Source organism: Leopardus geoffroyi, chromosome X (genome assembly GCF_018350155.1).
Source record: "Leopardus geoffroyi isolate Oge1 chromosome X, O.geoffroyi_Oge1_pat1.0, whole genome shotgun sequence".
NCBI classification, from domain to species: Eukaryota; Metazoa; Chordata; class Mammalia; order Carnivora; family Felidae; genus Leopardus; species Leopardus geoffroyi.
The window spans coordinates 86,255,850-86,273,597 of record NC_059343.1 but is presented as its reverse complement, the minus strand read 5'-3'; the positions used below and the strand labels follow the sequence as shown (position 1 = coordinate 86,273,597).

At 39.5% G+C, this 17,748-nt stretch overlaps 1 protein-coding gene across 1 annotated transcript in view; it reads right to left on the bottom strand.

Moving 5' to 3' along the window:
• Positions 1–17,748, bottom strand: part of IL1RAPL2 (interleukin 1 receptor accessory protein like 2) — a 1,221,298-nt gene that overhangs the window by 513,470 nt on the left and 690,080 nt on the right. The window contains exon 5 of the mRNA XM_045472869.1: positions 6,376–6,529. Within this exon, the coding sequence (XP_045328825.1) occupies positions 6,376–6,529 (154 nt within the window). The remainder of the gene's footprint in view (positions 1–6,375; positions 6,530–17,748) is intronic.

Below are 17,748 nucleotides of genomic sequence, written 5' to 3'. Positions count from 1 at the left end.
CATTCTACACACCAGAGGAAGGTCATTATAATAAGCTATGCAGTCTAAATGACACCTACAACAATGCACTACAGTTACTTATAACTTGGCAAAGTGAAATTAAAAGCACTTACTGAAGCCATTCATTTGAACATCTTCACCAAAAACTGATCCCAATTTCCACTCTGCAATTTCGCCAAGCTTTGTGTGTCCAGATTGTGTTGCTACTATTGCCTAATTAGTAACCTATGAGCGAATCTTTGAAAATATCCATACAATAAACCTCTCTTTCTAGCCATGGCACTTAGACACAAATGGATTAAAAGATTATCCTAACATGTGAAGAGACCCAAATCTGGAACTCTAAAGCTGTCTACAATTATCAGGAGGATGGGTATTATTTGCATATTCACCAAAGAACAGGTTAGTTTTTTTTTTTTTTTCCTAAATAGTCTATGTGCATTTCTAAAAAGCCAAATAAAATCATGCAGTTGTGAATGATTTGCTAGGTTAATGGTGAGTTATCTTCCAAGTACAGTTAATTAGAGCTGGCTTTCTGCTTGTGTTCATTTTGGGAATCACCAGTAATTTATGTCTGCCTTTGACCTTCTCAAGGCAGACATTCTCCTCTAATCCCAGCAGACCCTATTACATGATCTCTCCCACCCTCTCCCACTCCTCTTCTCCTTCTTCCATTATCACCCATTCTACATTCTCACTATCATATAATCAACTTTTCGTTCTATTCTTAACACTTCAACTAGCCGTCTTCACAAAATTCAATGTGAGAATAAAGGGAAAATATCTTTAAAATAACAAACAGCCACCTAAAATATGCTGTAGGAAATAAAACTGTTAGCTGTTGTCATCTTTGACAAATGACCTAAACGCACTAATGTAACATGTCTATTTGTTATTAAACCCCTTCTTACTGATCTACATCCTCTGAAGGAATAAAAAGAAATGTCTCCAATAACATCCCACAAGTCTGCAATAATTTATATATTAAAAGTGTTCCAGAAAAGTTGCATTTAAATCAAATCCTATTTTAATGCAGTAGGAAATCTGGCTATTTAAAGAAATCCTATGACAAATTCTTTTATATGGAAAAAATAATTTCATAAAACCAATGATTACTGGGGCGCCTGGGTGGCGCAGTCGGTTAAGCGTCCGACTTCAGCCAGGTCACGATCTCGCAGTCTGTGAGTTCCAGCCCCGCGTGGGGCTCTGGGCTGATGGCTCGGAGCCTGGAGCCTGTTTCCGATTCTGTGTCTCCCTCTCTCTCTGCCCCTCCCCCGTTCATGCTCTGTCTCTCTCTGTCCCAAAAATAAATAAAAACGTTGAAAAAAAAATTAAAAAAAAACAAAAAAAACCAAAAAAAAACAATGATTACTTTCTAATTCATCAGTTTTGAATATCTGAATCTTTTTATAACTGATTTAAAGCAAGTAGCACCTATACACTTAAAAAAAAAAAAAAAACACTTGCTTTACTGACGAGATATTTTGCAGATTTATAAATTTAAAAAGAACAGTCAGAAAATAACCTCTCAAATTTTTAATAACCTTTTAAATATCTCCATACTTGCAATATATAATTTTAAAGAACCTCTATCTACATGATTTTGTAATTAGCCAATCCTATTGATTTTATATTGAAAGTCTTATTCCACGCCTGCATATTGCTAAACTAAAAACAAGTATGAGTGTGTTACTTTTAAAATAATCCCAACCTTGTATTTTGACTTGTTTTACTTTTTAATTTTTTAAATTTACATCCAAATTAGTTAGCATACAGTGAAACAATGATTTCAGCAGATTTTTTAGTGCCTCTTACCCATGTAGTCTATCCCCCCCTCCCACAACTCTTCCCATAAGGGAGGGGGAAAACAGAAGAGACTCATAAATATGGAGAACAAACTGAGGGTTACCAGCCTTATATTTTGAATTATGAGAGGGCAACCTGTTTAATTGCTTTGTAATAACAAACATACAAAGCACAGTATAACTTACATAAAACTTCAAATAAAAATAAATCTTCACAGAGCAATGTCTTGAACTTCCATACCAAGAAGCCATTTTGTTTCTATATCAGGCATAACACTTGAATTGTATGAATAAATACATAAACTTGATATCTTTGTATATGAATGATGACCACTGACCCAAGGATAATTTTGAATTATTTTTTTTTCTCCAGCATGTGATACTCAGTGCATTTTTTACTTAAATGGTAAATGAAAAAAAATTACTATTTCAGTGGCTGAGACTGCTTTATCCCTGCACTCCCTTGACAGATTTCCCTTGATGACCAAGGACTTATATATATATTTTTAATTTACATCCAAATTAGTTAGCATATAGTACAACAATGATTTCAGGAGTAGATTCCTTAATGCCCCTTACCTATTTAGCCCATCCACCCTCCCACAACCCCTCCAGTAACCCTGTTTGTTCTCCATGTTTAAGTCTCTTATGTTTTGTCCCCCTCCTTGTTTTTATATTATTTTTGCTACCCTTCCCTTATGTTCATCTGTTCTGTGTCTTAAGGGCCTCATATGATGTAAGTCATATGATATTTGACTTCCTCTAATTTCGCTTAGCATAATACCCTCTAGTTCCATCCACATAGTTGCAAATGGCAAGATTTCATTCTTTTTGATTGCCAAGGAATACTCCATTGTATATATATACCACATCTTCTCTATCCATTCATCCGTCGGTGGACATTTGGGCTCTTTCCATACTTTGGCTATTGTTGATAGCACTGCGATAAACACTGGGGTGCAGGTGAAGGACTTATATTTTCATGACAGCTCTTAGGAACTTAGGTAAAACAACTTGGGGCCTATGAAAATGAGTTTGGTGTGTGTGTGTGTGTGTGTGTGAGAGAGAGAGAGAGAGAGAGCACTAACATGCTCACAAGAAAAGCAAACCTGTGACTGACTTCTTTAGCATTATTCTCTCAGCTAGTGTTTCTCAAAGCATAATCCTTGGAAGGCATGCAACAGAATTACCTGGACAAGGCAAGTTTCCAATTTTAGAGATGTTGTGAATTAGAATCTGGAGGAGAGAGATGCAACCAGTGTTTAAGGAGCCTCATTTTCATCCTATCTGGGTTCTTCCACATAATTTTGATGCACATTAAAGTTTGAAAACCTCTGGGAGGTAGAATTGAGGTGAAATTTTAAATCCATAGTTAAATTATACTAAAAGTTCAGGTCAAGTGAATAAATGCTTTGCAAAATACACAAAAGAAGAGCTCTAGCTCTGCTTTTCCAGAATCAAAAAAAAAAGAAACTAAAAAAGCAAATGTGTTGTCACCATAACCCATTAGATGGGAGCATAAAAGGTTTATTGTTAACTTTATTCTGGCCCAACTTAAAATCCAAGCTAAATGCTATAAGGCTGCAAATTTTAGTAAATAACTCCCAATGGAAGTGCTTTGCAAACACCTGATAAGAATTGTGTGACTGGTCAAAGTGATGATGTTGCAAGGATCTGAGCATAGCCAGCTCACTTACTAATGATGTAAAACTGCCTGAATGACTCTTCTGCTTGGATGAGACAGGAAGTCTAGTTCACATTGAGGAAATCAGAAATCAACCAAAAGCATATCTTTGCTACCTGGAATTGGCCCAATATGGTAGTTATTTTGAAAGCTCATAGAGGAAAGGATGTACATTTCTAATCAAAAGAATAATTCAAACCTCCACAGAAGTTACTCTACAAATTCAGACTAAGTAGAACTGTCATGTATTAGGAGAGAGCATGAACTAAAACATACATGTTAGTTTCCTTCTTCTTAAGCTTTTATTTTTTTAATGTTGATTTATTATTTTTGAGGGAGGGACAGAGAGTACAAGAAGGGGAGAAACAGAGAGAAAGGGAGACACAGAATCTGAAGAGGCTTCAGGCTCTGAGCTGTCAGCACAGAGCCAGACGCAGGGCTGGAACTCACAAGCCATGAGTTCATGACCTAAGCCGAAGTCGGATGCTCAACCAACTGAGCCACCCAGGCACCCCATATATATGTTAGTTTCTTTTTTTCTGTTTTATTTATTTATTTTTAAATATGAAATTTATTATCAAATTGGTTTCCATATAACAACACCCAGTGCTCATCCCAACAGGTGCCCTCCTCAATGTCCATCACCCACTTTCCCCTCCCTCCCAACCCCCCATCAACCCTCAGTTTATTCTCAGTTTTTAAGAGTTTCTTATGGTTTGGTTCCCTCCCTAATAATGAAGCAACAGAAAGACAAATAAAGGAACTGATCCCATTCACAATTGCACCAAGAACCATAAAATACCTAGGAATAAACCTAACCAAAGATGTGAAAGATATGTATGCTGAAAACTATAGAAAGTTTATGAAGGAAATTGAAGAAGATACAAAGAAATGGAAAAACATTCCATGCTCATGGATTAGAAGAATAAATATTGTTAAAATGTTAGTATTAGTTTCTAATAAGATATTTTGTATTCCTTGTGTTAACATTCAGAATTTTGAAAAATACAAAACAAACTGCTGACTCCTAGGGATCAAAAACTTAATAAAATATGAGTTACAGCAATAAACCTACTCACCAAGTGTCACTACTTTGTAGACTGATTTTAACATTACCCCAAAAAGGTCAGTTAAACATAAACAAAAATAATATAGAAGGAAATCTGTATTCCTAACATTAGTGAGAGTATAATCAACGAACTAGTTGATGTCAACATTAGATAGTTAAACAGGTAACGCACAAGTGCATCAGTCACAAGTGTTTTTTAATAGCGAAACAATAGTGTTTTATTGATAAAAGGTTACTTTCAATTGATACAAAATTGCTGTGTAAAATAAGTTTTCAAAATACATTTCTTTTTTAACATTTTAAAATATTTATTTATTTTTTAGAGGAAGCGAGAGAGACAGAGACAGAGTGTGAGTGGAGGAAGGGCAGAGAGAGAAGGAAACACAGAAGTCGAAGCAGGCTCCAGGGTCTGAGCTGTCAGCACAGAGCCTGATGTGGAGTTCAAGCCCACAAACCATGAGATCATGACCTTAGCCAAAGTCAGATGCTTAACTGACTGACTAACCCAGGTGCCCCTCAAAATACATTTCTACAGGTAAAGATTATCTCTTAGTAAAAGCAATTATCTATAAATAAAAGCATTTATTTAGATTTGGGCAGCACAACAAAGGGGGATTTTGAAGTGAGACAGGGTAGGACCACTTACCTCCCTACATGATGACTTTTCACTGTAGCATAATGGTTAGTAGTCACAACCTGTAGGTTTAGGCACATTTACAGAGTTTTTACCAAAAGAAAGCGTTCAGTGACTTTAGAGCATGTTTGTGCAAGGCCAATTATTTGGATTATTTTGGCATTAACTATAGTAGTAAAAGCTGTTTAAAAGGTAGAGCTGGGGACACATGTGCAAGTGGTCAGTGGAAGCCCTGTGTATGCATCAGTCATAAGTGAATTAATGTAATCAATGTTACAATTGTCTGGATTATGTCAAATATTATTATGGTTGAGATTTTATCCTCAATACAAATGTGTGTGTGAACACCTAAACACACACACAAACACACACACACCATATAAATCTAAAACATATATAAAAAGAAGAAAATTAGGCAAGGTTTGTTCAGGAACAATAGCAGGTAGACTTCTGTAATGAAGTTTCTTAAGGTCCATCACAAACATCATGAGGGATAATTTTTATGGTATTAAGTTCTGTCATATGTCTCCAAAAATTACTTTCTAACATTCTCCACCACATAAGAATATCCTGAGTTTCTCTCTTTTAGTATGAGTAGAATTACTAGCTTATACTTTACTTGTACTTCAGATTTAAAATACATACACACACACACACACACACACACACACACACACACACACACTATTTGTTTGAAGTTGCTCCATTTAAGAATAAGTAGAACCATATAACAACATCAGTCATTTATGAGTAATTTTGTATATGATATTTTGGATGCAGTCCAAGAAGACGTCATTCCAAAAGGCCAATAGAATATCATTCTGAGGCAGGCATTACCTACAAGGAGATTCCAAATATGGGTTAAGTCAACATTCTAAAGTGGTTCCAGTATATTTTTCTGAGATGCTTAGTAACAGCTAATGATATCTTGAAGAGCTAATAACCTTTCATAAAGGCAGATAACAGATATGCAGCAACTGGGCCCATGTTCCCTAAATCAGTTGTCCAGATTCCATGTATTCTTTCCCAGTACAATTTACTAATAGAGAGCTTTCCAACTATTTGATTTGCATCCAGTTGTAAATTTGCCTCAAGTTCACTCTTTGTTTTGGAAACTCTTTCTTCCCATACCAAATTATATTTAAAAGTTCATTTGCCACAGTTTGGTAGAAGCAATTCTTACCTGTAACTTTCAATTCAGTTGTTCGTCTCACAAGTTTTCCTTCATACTTAAGTTCACACGTGTAATTTCCTCCATCTTCTTCTTGAACTTCTTGGATTAGAAGAGCATTTCCTTTCTGTATTATTATGCTTCTCCACATTTTTGGCTTGCATTCCTGCAGAGAAAATATTTGCAAGTAAGCAAAAAATTAAAATTCTCATCAAGTCCTAGTACTGGCAAGTTAGTAATTTCACTTGTTTGTGCTCTTCTCCTTAGTTTTCAAAATATATAACTAGAGTTAAGTCAATGACCAGAAAAAAATATGAATGTCTCTTAATGTGTCCAGTTTAAATGTCACAACTATCAGCCTAAGAGCTACCTTGAAGGCCTGATCCCAAGTGTAGAAATTCTTTGGAGATATTCTGCCAAAATAGGAAAATATACAAGCTCCCCCAATACAAAAGACGTATAGCAGAACCTTAAAAGTAGGTAAATATCATTATAAAGCCCTGGTATTTTTTTTTCCTATTTGACAGAGACATTTCCTAAGTGTCCAAAGAGAATAGTGTTCATTTAGCAGCATAGTATAATACAAGGGAGACTTAGGCATTGTTAAACATTCATAACAGGCTTTTATACTGGCAATGCAGTCTACAATGGTTTTATTAATTACTTCTTATAGTTAAAAACAAACGCTAATATTCCAGAGTGTCTCTCCCCATAGTCAAGAGATCCATTAGGTGGATGGGATAGGGGAAGGGTTCAAGAAAATTAGGCTTAAGCAGTACTCTAGAAATACAGCTAGGTAAAATTAGCATACATTTTGCCCTAGTAATGGAGAAATTTTCCACTTACTTTCTCAGTTCAGTGCTATATGACCAGAGAATAAGATTTGGGTTTGGAAGACAATTTTTCTATACTCCTAATGAGAATGTGAGGGAGTCTTGCTACTGGGATTGGACTTCTCTCAAAAGAAGTGTTTAAAACTTTTCCAGAGAATGACAAAAACATAACATGAACCAAGTAGGTAAGAATATTCAGCCAAGTGGCTTTGCCTTTTGGGAAATTCCTCAGACTACTTTGTAGATATTTTTCCAGTTTGTCTACTACCCATCTCAAATGTCCAATGAAAGTAGTGGCCAAAAGCTGCACAAACATCAAAAGGAGGTCTAAGGGATAGCCGTGATTATTCAGCTATGCTAAGTAACCAAGGCAAAAATATTTTATCATCTAAACTCTGAATCTGTCAGCTACGGCAATGAAGAAATGATTGTGAGGCAAATTATATAAATAATTGTTAAGAGAACTTTCCACTTTTCCCACCATGGTATATACAACATCTCTTCTACCCCGCCTCCACTTCACCGCCCATTCCTGCCCTCCATACATACATCCTAAACATTCACGTGAAGGTAGAATCAGTGCAGACTCTCAATCTCCAGCTCTGCATGGATGCACGTGTGTGTGTGTGTGTGTGTGTGTGTGTGTGTGTGTGTAAAATGCGTTGAGAGAAGGAGAACCCATTTATTAGTTTCTTACTGTAACAATTTTTTTATGATAGCAGGAGTTTTGACAACAAAACACAAAAACTGGCACTTAAGTTCACAGGTATAATATTTAAGAGATATGCTTGCTTTATGTCCAATATAACTACCCACACACATTGTCAGAGAGTAAATAAAAGTAATACTATCTAGGGCATCTAGATATAAGGCTGTTTCACTCCCTAGGGTCTTTCCAAAGAACAGTTAAAGGTCTGTCTGAAATTATATTACACACCATGTCTGGTGAGGTTTATCACCTATATGAGATTTGCTTCTGAGTTAAACCTGGGGATATAAGGTTTCTGGGAAAATGAAGAAGATAGTCTGAACAGAAAGAAAAAAAAATAGTCCAGCTGCCACTATCGTCATACAATAATAATCCACAATTATTTTCGCATTGTTTCGAACTCTGATAGCCTCAGATTTCTAAAGAATCATTCTGAAGGTTATTAAACAAAAATATGGTCCCTTTGGGCATTTTGAGTGGAAAGGAAAATGAAAACTGAGCTGCTTTTCACTTTCACATAGCAGTGGTGGGGGTGGGCAAATGAGCCCACACACTTGTATTCAAAGACAAATGACATTTTCTAATGTCATTTTTAGGGAAAGTCCATATGCAATTAGCTCTAACCATTTTCAATTTCTGTGCACACTGCTTTGATTTTTCCCCCAGGAAGTACAATGTAAAGAGTGTATAGAAGTTAGAAAATAAGCCCAATGAAGAACAGCCTGAAATCTCTACACGTTCTTTGGGCTAGATCGAGATAGCCCCAAGTGCTTTCCAAGTTACCATCTAGCCTTATAAAATATTACTTGTACCCAATATAGCTTTTTGAGTTTTTCTTTTAAACTGTGGCATAGGGGGGCGCCTGGGTGGCGCAGTCGGTTAAGCATCCGACTTCAGCCAGGTCACGATCTCGCGGTCCGGGAGTTCGAGCCCCACATCAGGCTCTGGGCTGATGGCTCAGAGCCTGGAGCCTGTTTCCGATTCTGTGTCTCCCTCTCTCTCTGCCCCTCCCCCGTTCATGCTCTGTCTCTCTCTGTCCCAAAAATAAATAAACCTTGAAAAAAAAAAAAAAAAAAATTTAAAAAAAAAAAAAATAAATAAATAAACTGTGGCATAGGAAAATATTATCATCAGGTAATCTCCACCCTTCTGGAGCCAATGTAGTATAGATGAAAAGGCAAACTGCTGTCAGAGCAAAACAGCTCTAGGTCAATATCTGGGTTTCACCCAAGTTCTGTGGTCTCGGGCAAATTTGTTTAACTTCTCCAGGTATCAGTTTCTTACTCTGCATATGAGGATAATATACTACCATGTGAGAAGCCAGAGCCCAGAAGCTTGCAGAGTTTATTCATTACACTCTTGCTGGGCAGCACTATATGATGGTAACCCAGCACAGAGAATACATTCCATCCCTAAACTTTCACAATCCTGGATTATGTCTCCTCCAAACCTCCAGCTCTCCTTGGTGAAAACTGGTGCTAACTTACTAATCAGATGAAAACAAATCCTCACCAATTGGTTAACTATCTCCAGGAACACAATACTTTAACCCACTGAAAATGTATAGCTCCTAAGAGACCACTCCAAAATTAATCCCAGAAGGTGGGTACAGAAACTATATTTTGTTCAGAAGAGGCTTATAGAAGACCATTGCCCCCACAAACCCATCCTTTATAAAGTTACCTCATTGGCTATTCTGCAGATATCTGGGTACCTACATCACACCTCATAAGTCTTTTATGCTTTTTACTCCATTATTTGCAGTATTTCTCCCTCAAACTGCTGGCTGCTAGGCTTACTACTGTCATTGTTTCTCTCCTGTGCCCAATCTTCCCATGACCTCTTTCCTAGTGAACAGGTACCATTGCCATACCTCATTGTTCCAAACCTGCTTAATTTTGACAGTCTCTTAAGCAAAGAGATTTGAAGCATGTAAGTCAAGTCTCAAGATGGTTGTTTACCTGAGGCAAGGAAAAACCACCAAAGCCTCAAATATGAGCAGGCCCCTAATACTGTTCTCAGTGTGTAATTCCTCTATTATTTAATGCCCCTGACACTATTAAAATAAACTTCATCGAGTCAAAGGTTTTGCTGAGGGATAGACTTGCTAGAAGTACCCAAGTTCAACAAATAGCTCCAGTTTTTGGCCTGGCTGATCCCTCATAGAGCAGTTTGTTGTAGGACCTCCTTGTTCAGTCAAAATAATGTCAGCCCTTACAGCCCAGCTTCCTTCCCTCCCTCCCACCCTTCCTGAGTGGCAGATGCCACTTGCCAGCATCTTCTAGGTTGGGAGCCCAGGATGTTCACCAGAAACATCTGTTGACCAAGCTTCTTGAAGTAACTTGTTGCCAGCCATATCTGGATCTTAGAATTTCCACCCTGTGTTGGTTGGCCATCTGGATGTCTTCTTTGAAAAAGTCATGTCTTTTGCCCATTTCTTCACTGGATTATTTGTCTTTTGGGTGTTGAGTTGGATAAGTTCTTTATAAATTTTGGATACTAACCCTTTATCTGATATGTAGTTTGCAAATATCTTCTCCCATTCCATCGGTTGCCTTTTAGTTTTGCTGATTGTTTCCTTTGCTGTACAGAAGCATTTTATTTTGATGAGGTCCCAATAGTTCATTTTTGCTTTTGTTTCCCTTGCCTCTGGAGACCTGTTGAGTAAGAAGTTGCTGTGGTCAAGAGCAAAGAGGTTTTTGTCTGCTTTCTCCTCGAGGATTTTGATGGCTTCCTTTCTCACATTTAGGTCTTTAATCCATTTTGGGTTTATTATTGTGTATGGTGCAAGAAAGTGGTCCAGGTTCATTCTTCTGCATGTCACTGTCCAGTTTTCCCAGCACCACTTGCTGAAGGGACTGTCTTTATTCCACTGGGTATTCTTTCCTGCTTTGTCAAAGATTAGTTGGCCATACGTTTGTGGGTCCATTTCTGGGCTTTCAATTCTATTCCATTGATCTGAGTGTCTGTTTTTGTGCCAGTACCATACTGTTTTGATGATTATAGCTTTGTAGTACAGCTTGAAGTCTGGGATTGTGATGCCTCCTGATTTGGTTTTCTTTTTCAAGATTGCTTTGGCTATTCGGGGTCTTTTCTGGTTCCATACAAATTTTAGGATTATTTGTTCTCATCACTCATCATCAGGGAAATTCAAGTCAAAACCACAATGAGATACCACCTCACACCTGTCAGAATTGCTAACAACTCAGGTAACAACAGATGTTGGCGAGGATGTGGAGAAAGAGGATTTCTTTTGTACTGCTGGTGAGAATGCAAACTGGTGCAGCCACTCTGGAAAACAGTATGGAAGTTTCTAAAAAATTAAAAATACAAGTACCCTACTACCCAGCAATTGCACTACTAGGTATTTATCCAAGGGATACAGGTATGCTGTTTTGAAGGGGCACATGCACCCCAATGTTTATAGCAGCACTATCAACAACAGCCAAAGTATGGAAAGAGCCGAAATGTCTATTCATGGATGAATGGAAAGAAGATGTGGTATATGTATGTATATATATATATATATATATATATATATATATATATATACATATACATACATATAATGGAGTATTACTCGGCAATCAAAACGAATGAAATATTGCCATTTGCAAGATGGAACTTGAGGGGTGGATGGAACTAGAGGGTAATATGCTAAGCGAAATTAGTCAGAGAAAGATAAATATCATATGATTTCACTCATATGAGGACTTTAAGACACAGAACAAATTAACACAAGGGATGGGAAGAAAAAAGAATATATAAGCAGGGAGGGGGACAAAACATAAGACTTTTTTTTTTTAATGTTTATTTATTTTTGAGAGAGAGTCAGAGCATGAGCGGAGGAGGGTAGAGAGAGAGAGGGAGACACAGAATCCAAAGCAGGCTCCAGGCTCCGAGCTGTCAGCAAGAGCCAGACACGGGGCTCAAACTCATGGACGGTGAGATCATGACCTGAGCTGAAGTCGGACGCTCAACCAACTGAGCCACCAGGCGCCCCAGATAAGACTCTTAAATATGGAGAACAAACAGAGGGTTACTAGACGGGTTGTGGGTGGGGGATGGGCTAAATGGGTAAGGGGCATTAAGGAATCTACTCCTGAAATCATTGTTTCACTATATTCTAATTAAATTGGATGTAAATTTAAAAAAATAAAATTAAAAAAAAAACAATTTCCACACTGAAATATTCACCAATATATTCACAGTACATTTCTGAGATATCCTCATCATACCCACAGATATTTTTGAATCAGTTTGATTTGTTGGCCATGGACATTTCAATTATATTCAGAGCACAGAACTCATTTCTCATGGCAAGAACACTAGGAAGATTAATTTAAATATTTATTCTGATTCTGAAGTTCAGACACAAAGTAGTTGTGCAACCACAGACCAATCATATAACCTCTGTCCTCAAGGGCACCTAATACTCATCCCCTCAGACCCAATTTCTCCCCTTTCCCCTGGAGACTGGACTATTTCATACAGCATCTAGGCAGTTGCCTAAAAATCTATAGGGAACGTGATCTTTCTTCAAATTAAAGATGGAAGACATAGGAGCACAATTGTGAATTAGGTATCAACTTTGCCCTTTTCAGTCCTACCTCTACTCCAAATTCATAGGATAACAAACTTCAGAAAGTCTTTCCCCTTCCTAGCTCCATTTCTCCAACTTTCTCTCTTCATATTCTTAATGTAGAAGGCAGTACCCCACAGTGATTAAAGTATAAGGTCTAGACTCAAATACTTGGTTTGGAATCCCAAGTTGTATTCTCTTGAGAATGCTACTTAATTGATCTTAGCCTTAATTTTTTCACCTATTAAAAAAGTGGTGATAGGGGGTGCCTAGTCATTTAAGCATCCAACTCTTGATTTCAGCTCAGGTCATAATCTCATGGTTTGTGAGTTCAAGCCCCTCATAGGGCTCTGCGTTTATAGCACAGAGCCTGCTTGGGATTCCCTCTCTCCCCTCTCCTGCTCACTCTTTTTTTTCTCTCTCTCTCAAAATAAATAAATAAACTTTTAAAAAGTGGTGATAATAATATTTACCAATATGGGTGATTATGAGGAATAAATGAGGTGATGCATATAAATGCTCTGTATTATACAGCATAACATGATAAAAAACTATAAATATTAACTCTTATTCTATTATTATTACTACCCTCATAACTCTGCCTTCAGATTACATACACTCCTATTATGAAATGTTAATGACTGTCAGGAGTTAATGTGATTCACATTTCTATGGAGATCTGGAGACAATTCAAAAGACAATTCAAAGTTATAATTCCAATTCAGGGGTTGACTTCCAGTTTCTGATTCAACATGCAAAAGCTTGGAAAGTTTCACTACCATCCACACAACAAGAAAAAAGCTGAACAAACTGGAAGTCAACTACCCTTCTTATATCCATCAGACAATTGAGGTGACAGTGAAAATCACTGTCCTAGAAACTGGAGAGACAGGTGAGTACAAAGAATCACAGCTTACTGGGAACTGAAGCAGACACAGGAGCCAGAAACTAGTAGGAACAGTTAAAGGGTAATTGACTAATTTCTGAAGACTGTGAACTGGATTGATACAAAAAAAAAAAAAAAAAAAAAACAAAAAAAACCTTGGTGGCCCAGTCTTGTGGGCCACTTTTAAAAGGTTTGCCTCCAGGAACCCCACCAGGTTATTAGCATGGAAACCAGAGAAAAAAATCCCCTTATGCTTTTGGTATAGGAAGGAAAAGGTAACCATTTTGAAATATACCCAAAGAGCTCTGTTCTCCTTGACAATGGCCTGTCCTCAAAGAATATGGGAAAAGGGAAATACACAGTGTCAGCCCCCTTTAGCTTTTGAAGGAAAATAGCTAGCTCCAGCTCCCTCTATCATTCCTGTCTCATCTAATGGAGAGAAGCTGAAAAGCACTTGTGATGGCCACAGCCCAGGGCCAGAGTTCACTAAAACATGGAAATCTAACCATAAGATTACAGAATGTTTTCCCTTACCCTACACCTTACTATCATATCAACAGGGTTCCTGTATAACATAAGGATATTACAGCTAAAATAACTGCACGATTCAGTCCTTACTTAAGATGAAGTCTCTAGGAAAACCCAGAGATAATAGGGGAATGAAAAACAAGGATACCAGAGGGAATTTTAGCCTCTAGTACCTACAACTAGAGCAAGGAGTCAATACAGCCTAATTCTTAGCTAGATAAATGTAAAAACCTCACATTAAAGGCCTGTTAATTCAGTTCCTTTTACCAAGTACATAATGCTTGGCTTTCAACAGAAATTTACATGGTGTACTAAAAGACAAAAACAGCAACAACAACAACAACAACGACAATGACAACAAAAACGGCACGATTTGAAAAGAAAGAACAAGCATTAGAACCAGACTGAGGTATAGCAGAAAAATTGGAATTACCTGTCTGAGAATTTAAAATAAGTATGATTAATATGTTAATGGTCCTAATGGTAATAGTGGACAACATGTAAGAACAGAAGAGAGATGTAAACTCTTTAAAAATAATAAAAAGAGAAATACTAGAGACAAAAACACTGTAACAGACATAAAGAATGCCTTTGATAAGCTTTTTTATAGTATTTTTTTACTACAATTTATTGTCAAGTTGGGTAACATACAGTGTATATGGTGTGCTCTTGGTTTTGGAGGTAGATTCTCATGGTTCATCACTTACATACAACACCCAGTGCTCATCCCAACAAGTGCCCTCCTCAATGCCCATCACCCATTTCCCCCCTCCTTCCCCATCAACCCTAAGTTTGTTCTCTGTACTTAAGAGTCTCATATGGTTTGCCTCCCTCCCTCTCTGATTGTAACTATTTCTTTTCCCCTTCCCTTACCCCATATTCTATTAAGTTTCTCAAGATCCAGATATGAGTGAAAACATATTATATCTGTCTTTCTCTGACTGAATTATTTCACTTAGCAAAATACCCTTCAATTCCATCCAAGTTGCTACAAATGGCAGGATTTCATTTTTTTCTCATTGCGAAGTAGTGTTCCATTGTGTATACAAACCACATCTTCTTTATCCATTCATCACTTGATGGATGTTTAGGCTCTTTCCATAATTTGACTATTGTTGAAAGCGTTGCTATAAATATTGGGGTACATGTGCCGCTATGAATCAGCACTGCTGTATCCTTTGGATAAATTCCTAGTATTGCTATTGCTGGGTCATAGGAAAGTACTATTTTTAGTTTAGTTTTTTTTTTTTTTCCAGGAAACTCCACACTGTTTTCCAAAGCGGCTGCACCAGTTTGCATTCCCACCAACAGTGCAAGAGGGTTCCCATTTCTTCATATCCTTGTCAGCATCTGTTGTCTTCTGAGTTGTTAATTTTAGCTACTCTGGTATGAGGTGGTATCTCAGTGTGGTTTTCATTTGTATTTCCCTGCTGATGAGTGATATTGAGCATCTTGTCATGTCTGTTGGCCATCTGGATGTCTTCTTTGGAAAAGTGTCTACTAGAGATAAAAACACTATAACAGACATAAAGAATGCATTTGGTAGGCATTTTAATAAACTGGGCATGGTGAAAGGAAAAAAAATCAGTGAGTTTGAAGGTATGTCAATAATAACTTCCCAAACTGATGAGCAAAATGAAAGAAGAATTAAAAAAAAAAAAAAAAAAAGAACATCTGAGTGTTAGTGTATTGGAAGATGGCGGCATAGGAGAATGCTAAGCTCACCTTGTCCTGCTGATCACTTAGATTCTATCCACATTGGCCTAAATAACCCAGAAAACCACCAGAATAAAAACAGAACAGACTCTCTGGAGCCAAGTGTAGACAAGAGGCCCACGGAAGAGGCTAGGAAGGGCAGACAGGCGGTGCATGCTACATGGACTGGCAGAAGGGAGCCGGGCAGTGCAGGGGCAGCCCACCGGGCAAGGGAGAGCCCCCGAAGTATGGCTTGCAAAGCGGAGTGGCCAGATTCTGTGAGTTCTGACAGCCAGTGGGACTTAATACCTGGAATGTTAAAGGTCAACAGCCCTGCTCTTGGAGAGCAGGGAAGGCAAGAGGATGCTGGGAGGGAGGGTTGCTGAGCCCCGGAAGACAGAGCTCAGCTCGGTGGGGGAACAAAGGTGCTGGCAAGTGCCATTTGCCTCTCCCATCCCCCAGCCGAAATTCCAAAGGGAACCAGTTCCCATCGCCAAACTTGCTTACATCACGCAAACACCCAACGCTGTGCTTCTGAGGATCCATCCCTCCAACGGATCTGTCTCCCTCCCGGTGTGGAAGGCCCCTCCTGCAAGGGACCACCAAGGGCAAAGCTAGCTAACCCTGCCCCTCCCACCCCTGTGCACCTTGCAGATCCACCCCATCTGATATGCCCTTGGCCAGTTCCCATCAAAGCAGCACCACAAGCCTGGCAGTATGAAAGTAGCCCAGACAGGGGCCACACCACTCCACAGTGAGTCCTGCTCTTGGGAGAGGGGATATAATGTACATGCCAGTCTCACTGTGTCCCGAGCAGTGGGCTGCGGGCAGAAATTTGGTGTGACTGCTGCCCCGCCCACCAACACAAGTTTCTCCTGACAGCACGGGGGAAGTGCCCTGCAGTTTGGAGCTACCACAGGGACTAGCCAAAATGACTAAATGGAAGAATTCTCCTCAAAAGAAACTCCAGGAAGTACCAACAGCTAACGAATTGATCAAAAACGATTTAAGCAATATAATGGAACAAGAATTTAGAATAGTAGTCATAAAATTAATCACTGGGCTTGAAAAAAGCATAGAGGATAGCAGAGAATCTATTGCTACAGAGATCAAAGGACTAAGAAATAGACATGAGGAGCTGAAAAATGGTATCAATGAGGTGCAAAATAAAATGGAGGTGGCCATACTCCCTACTAAACACCCTACTAAAGAATGAATGGGTCAAGGGAAGATGGCAGCATAGGAGGATGCTGGGCTCACTGCGCGTCCTGCTGATCACTTAGATTCCTGCCTAAATAATCGAGAAAACCGCCAGAGTAGCAGAACAGAGTCTCCAGAGCCAAGCGCAGACAAGAGGCCCACGGAAGAGGGTAGGTAGGGCGGCGAGGCGGTGCGCACTACACGGACTGGCGGGAGGGAGCCCGGGCAGAGGGGCTGCCCGCCGGCCAAGCAGATCCCCCGAGTCTGGCGGGCAAAAGCGGAGGGGCCTGACGGACTGTGTTCCGACAGCAAGCGCGACTTAGCGCGTCTGGGAGGTCATAAGTTAATAGCTCTGCTGGGAAAGCGGGAAGGCTGGAGGACAAAGGGAGGGAGAGTTGCTGAGCCCCAGGACGACAGAGCTCAGTTTGGCGGGGAAGAAAGGCACTCGCCAACGCCATCTCCCTCCCCCGTCCCCTAGCCAAAATCCCAAAGGGAACCAGTTCCTGCCAGGGAACTTGCTCTGCACAAACACCCGACACTGTGCTTCTGCGGAGCCACCCCTCCGGCAGGGCAGCGGGTCTGACTCCCTCCTGCTGCCACAGGGACCCTCCTGAAGTGGATCACCTAAGGACAAGCGAGCTAAGCCTGCCACTCCTGCCCCCGTGCGCCTTGCATACCCACCCCACCTAATATGCCAGATCCCCAGCACCACAAGCCTGGCAGTGAGCAAGTAGCCCAGACGGGCCACGCCACCCCACAGTGAACCCCGCCCCTAGGAGAGGGGAAGAGAAGGCACACACCAGTCTGACTGTGGCCCCAGAGGTAGGCTGGGGGCAGACATCAGGTCTGACTGCGGCCCCACCCACCAACTCCAGTTATACACCACAGCACAGGGGAAGTGCCCTGCAGGTCCTCACCACTCCAGGGACTATTCAAAATGACCAAATGGAAG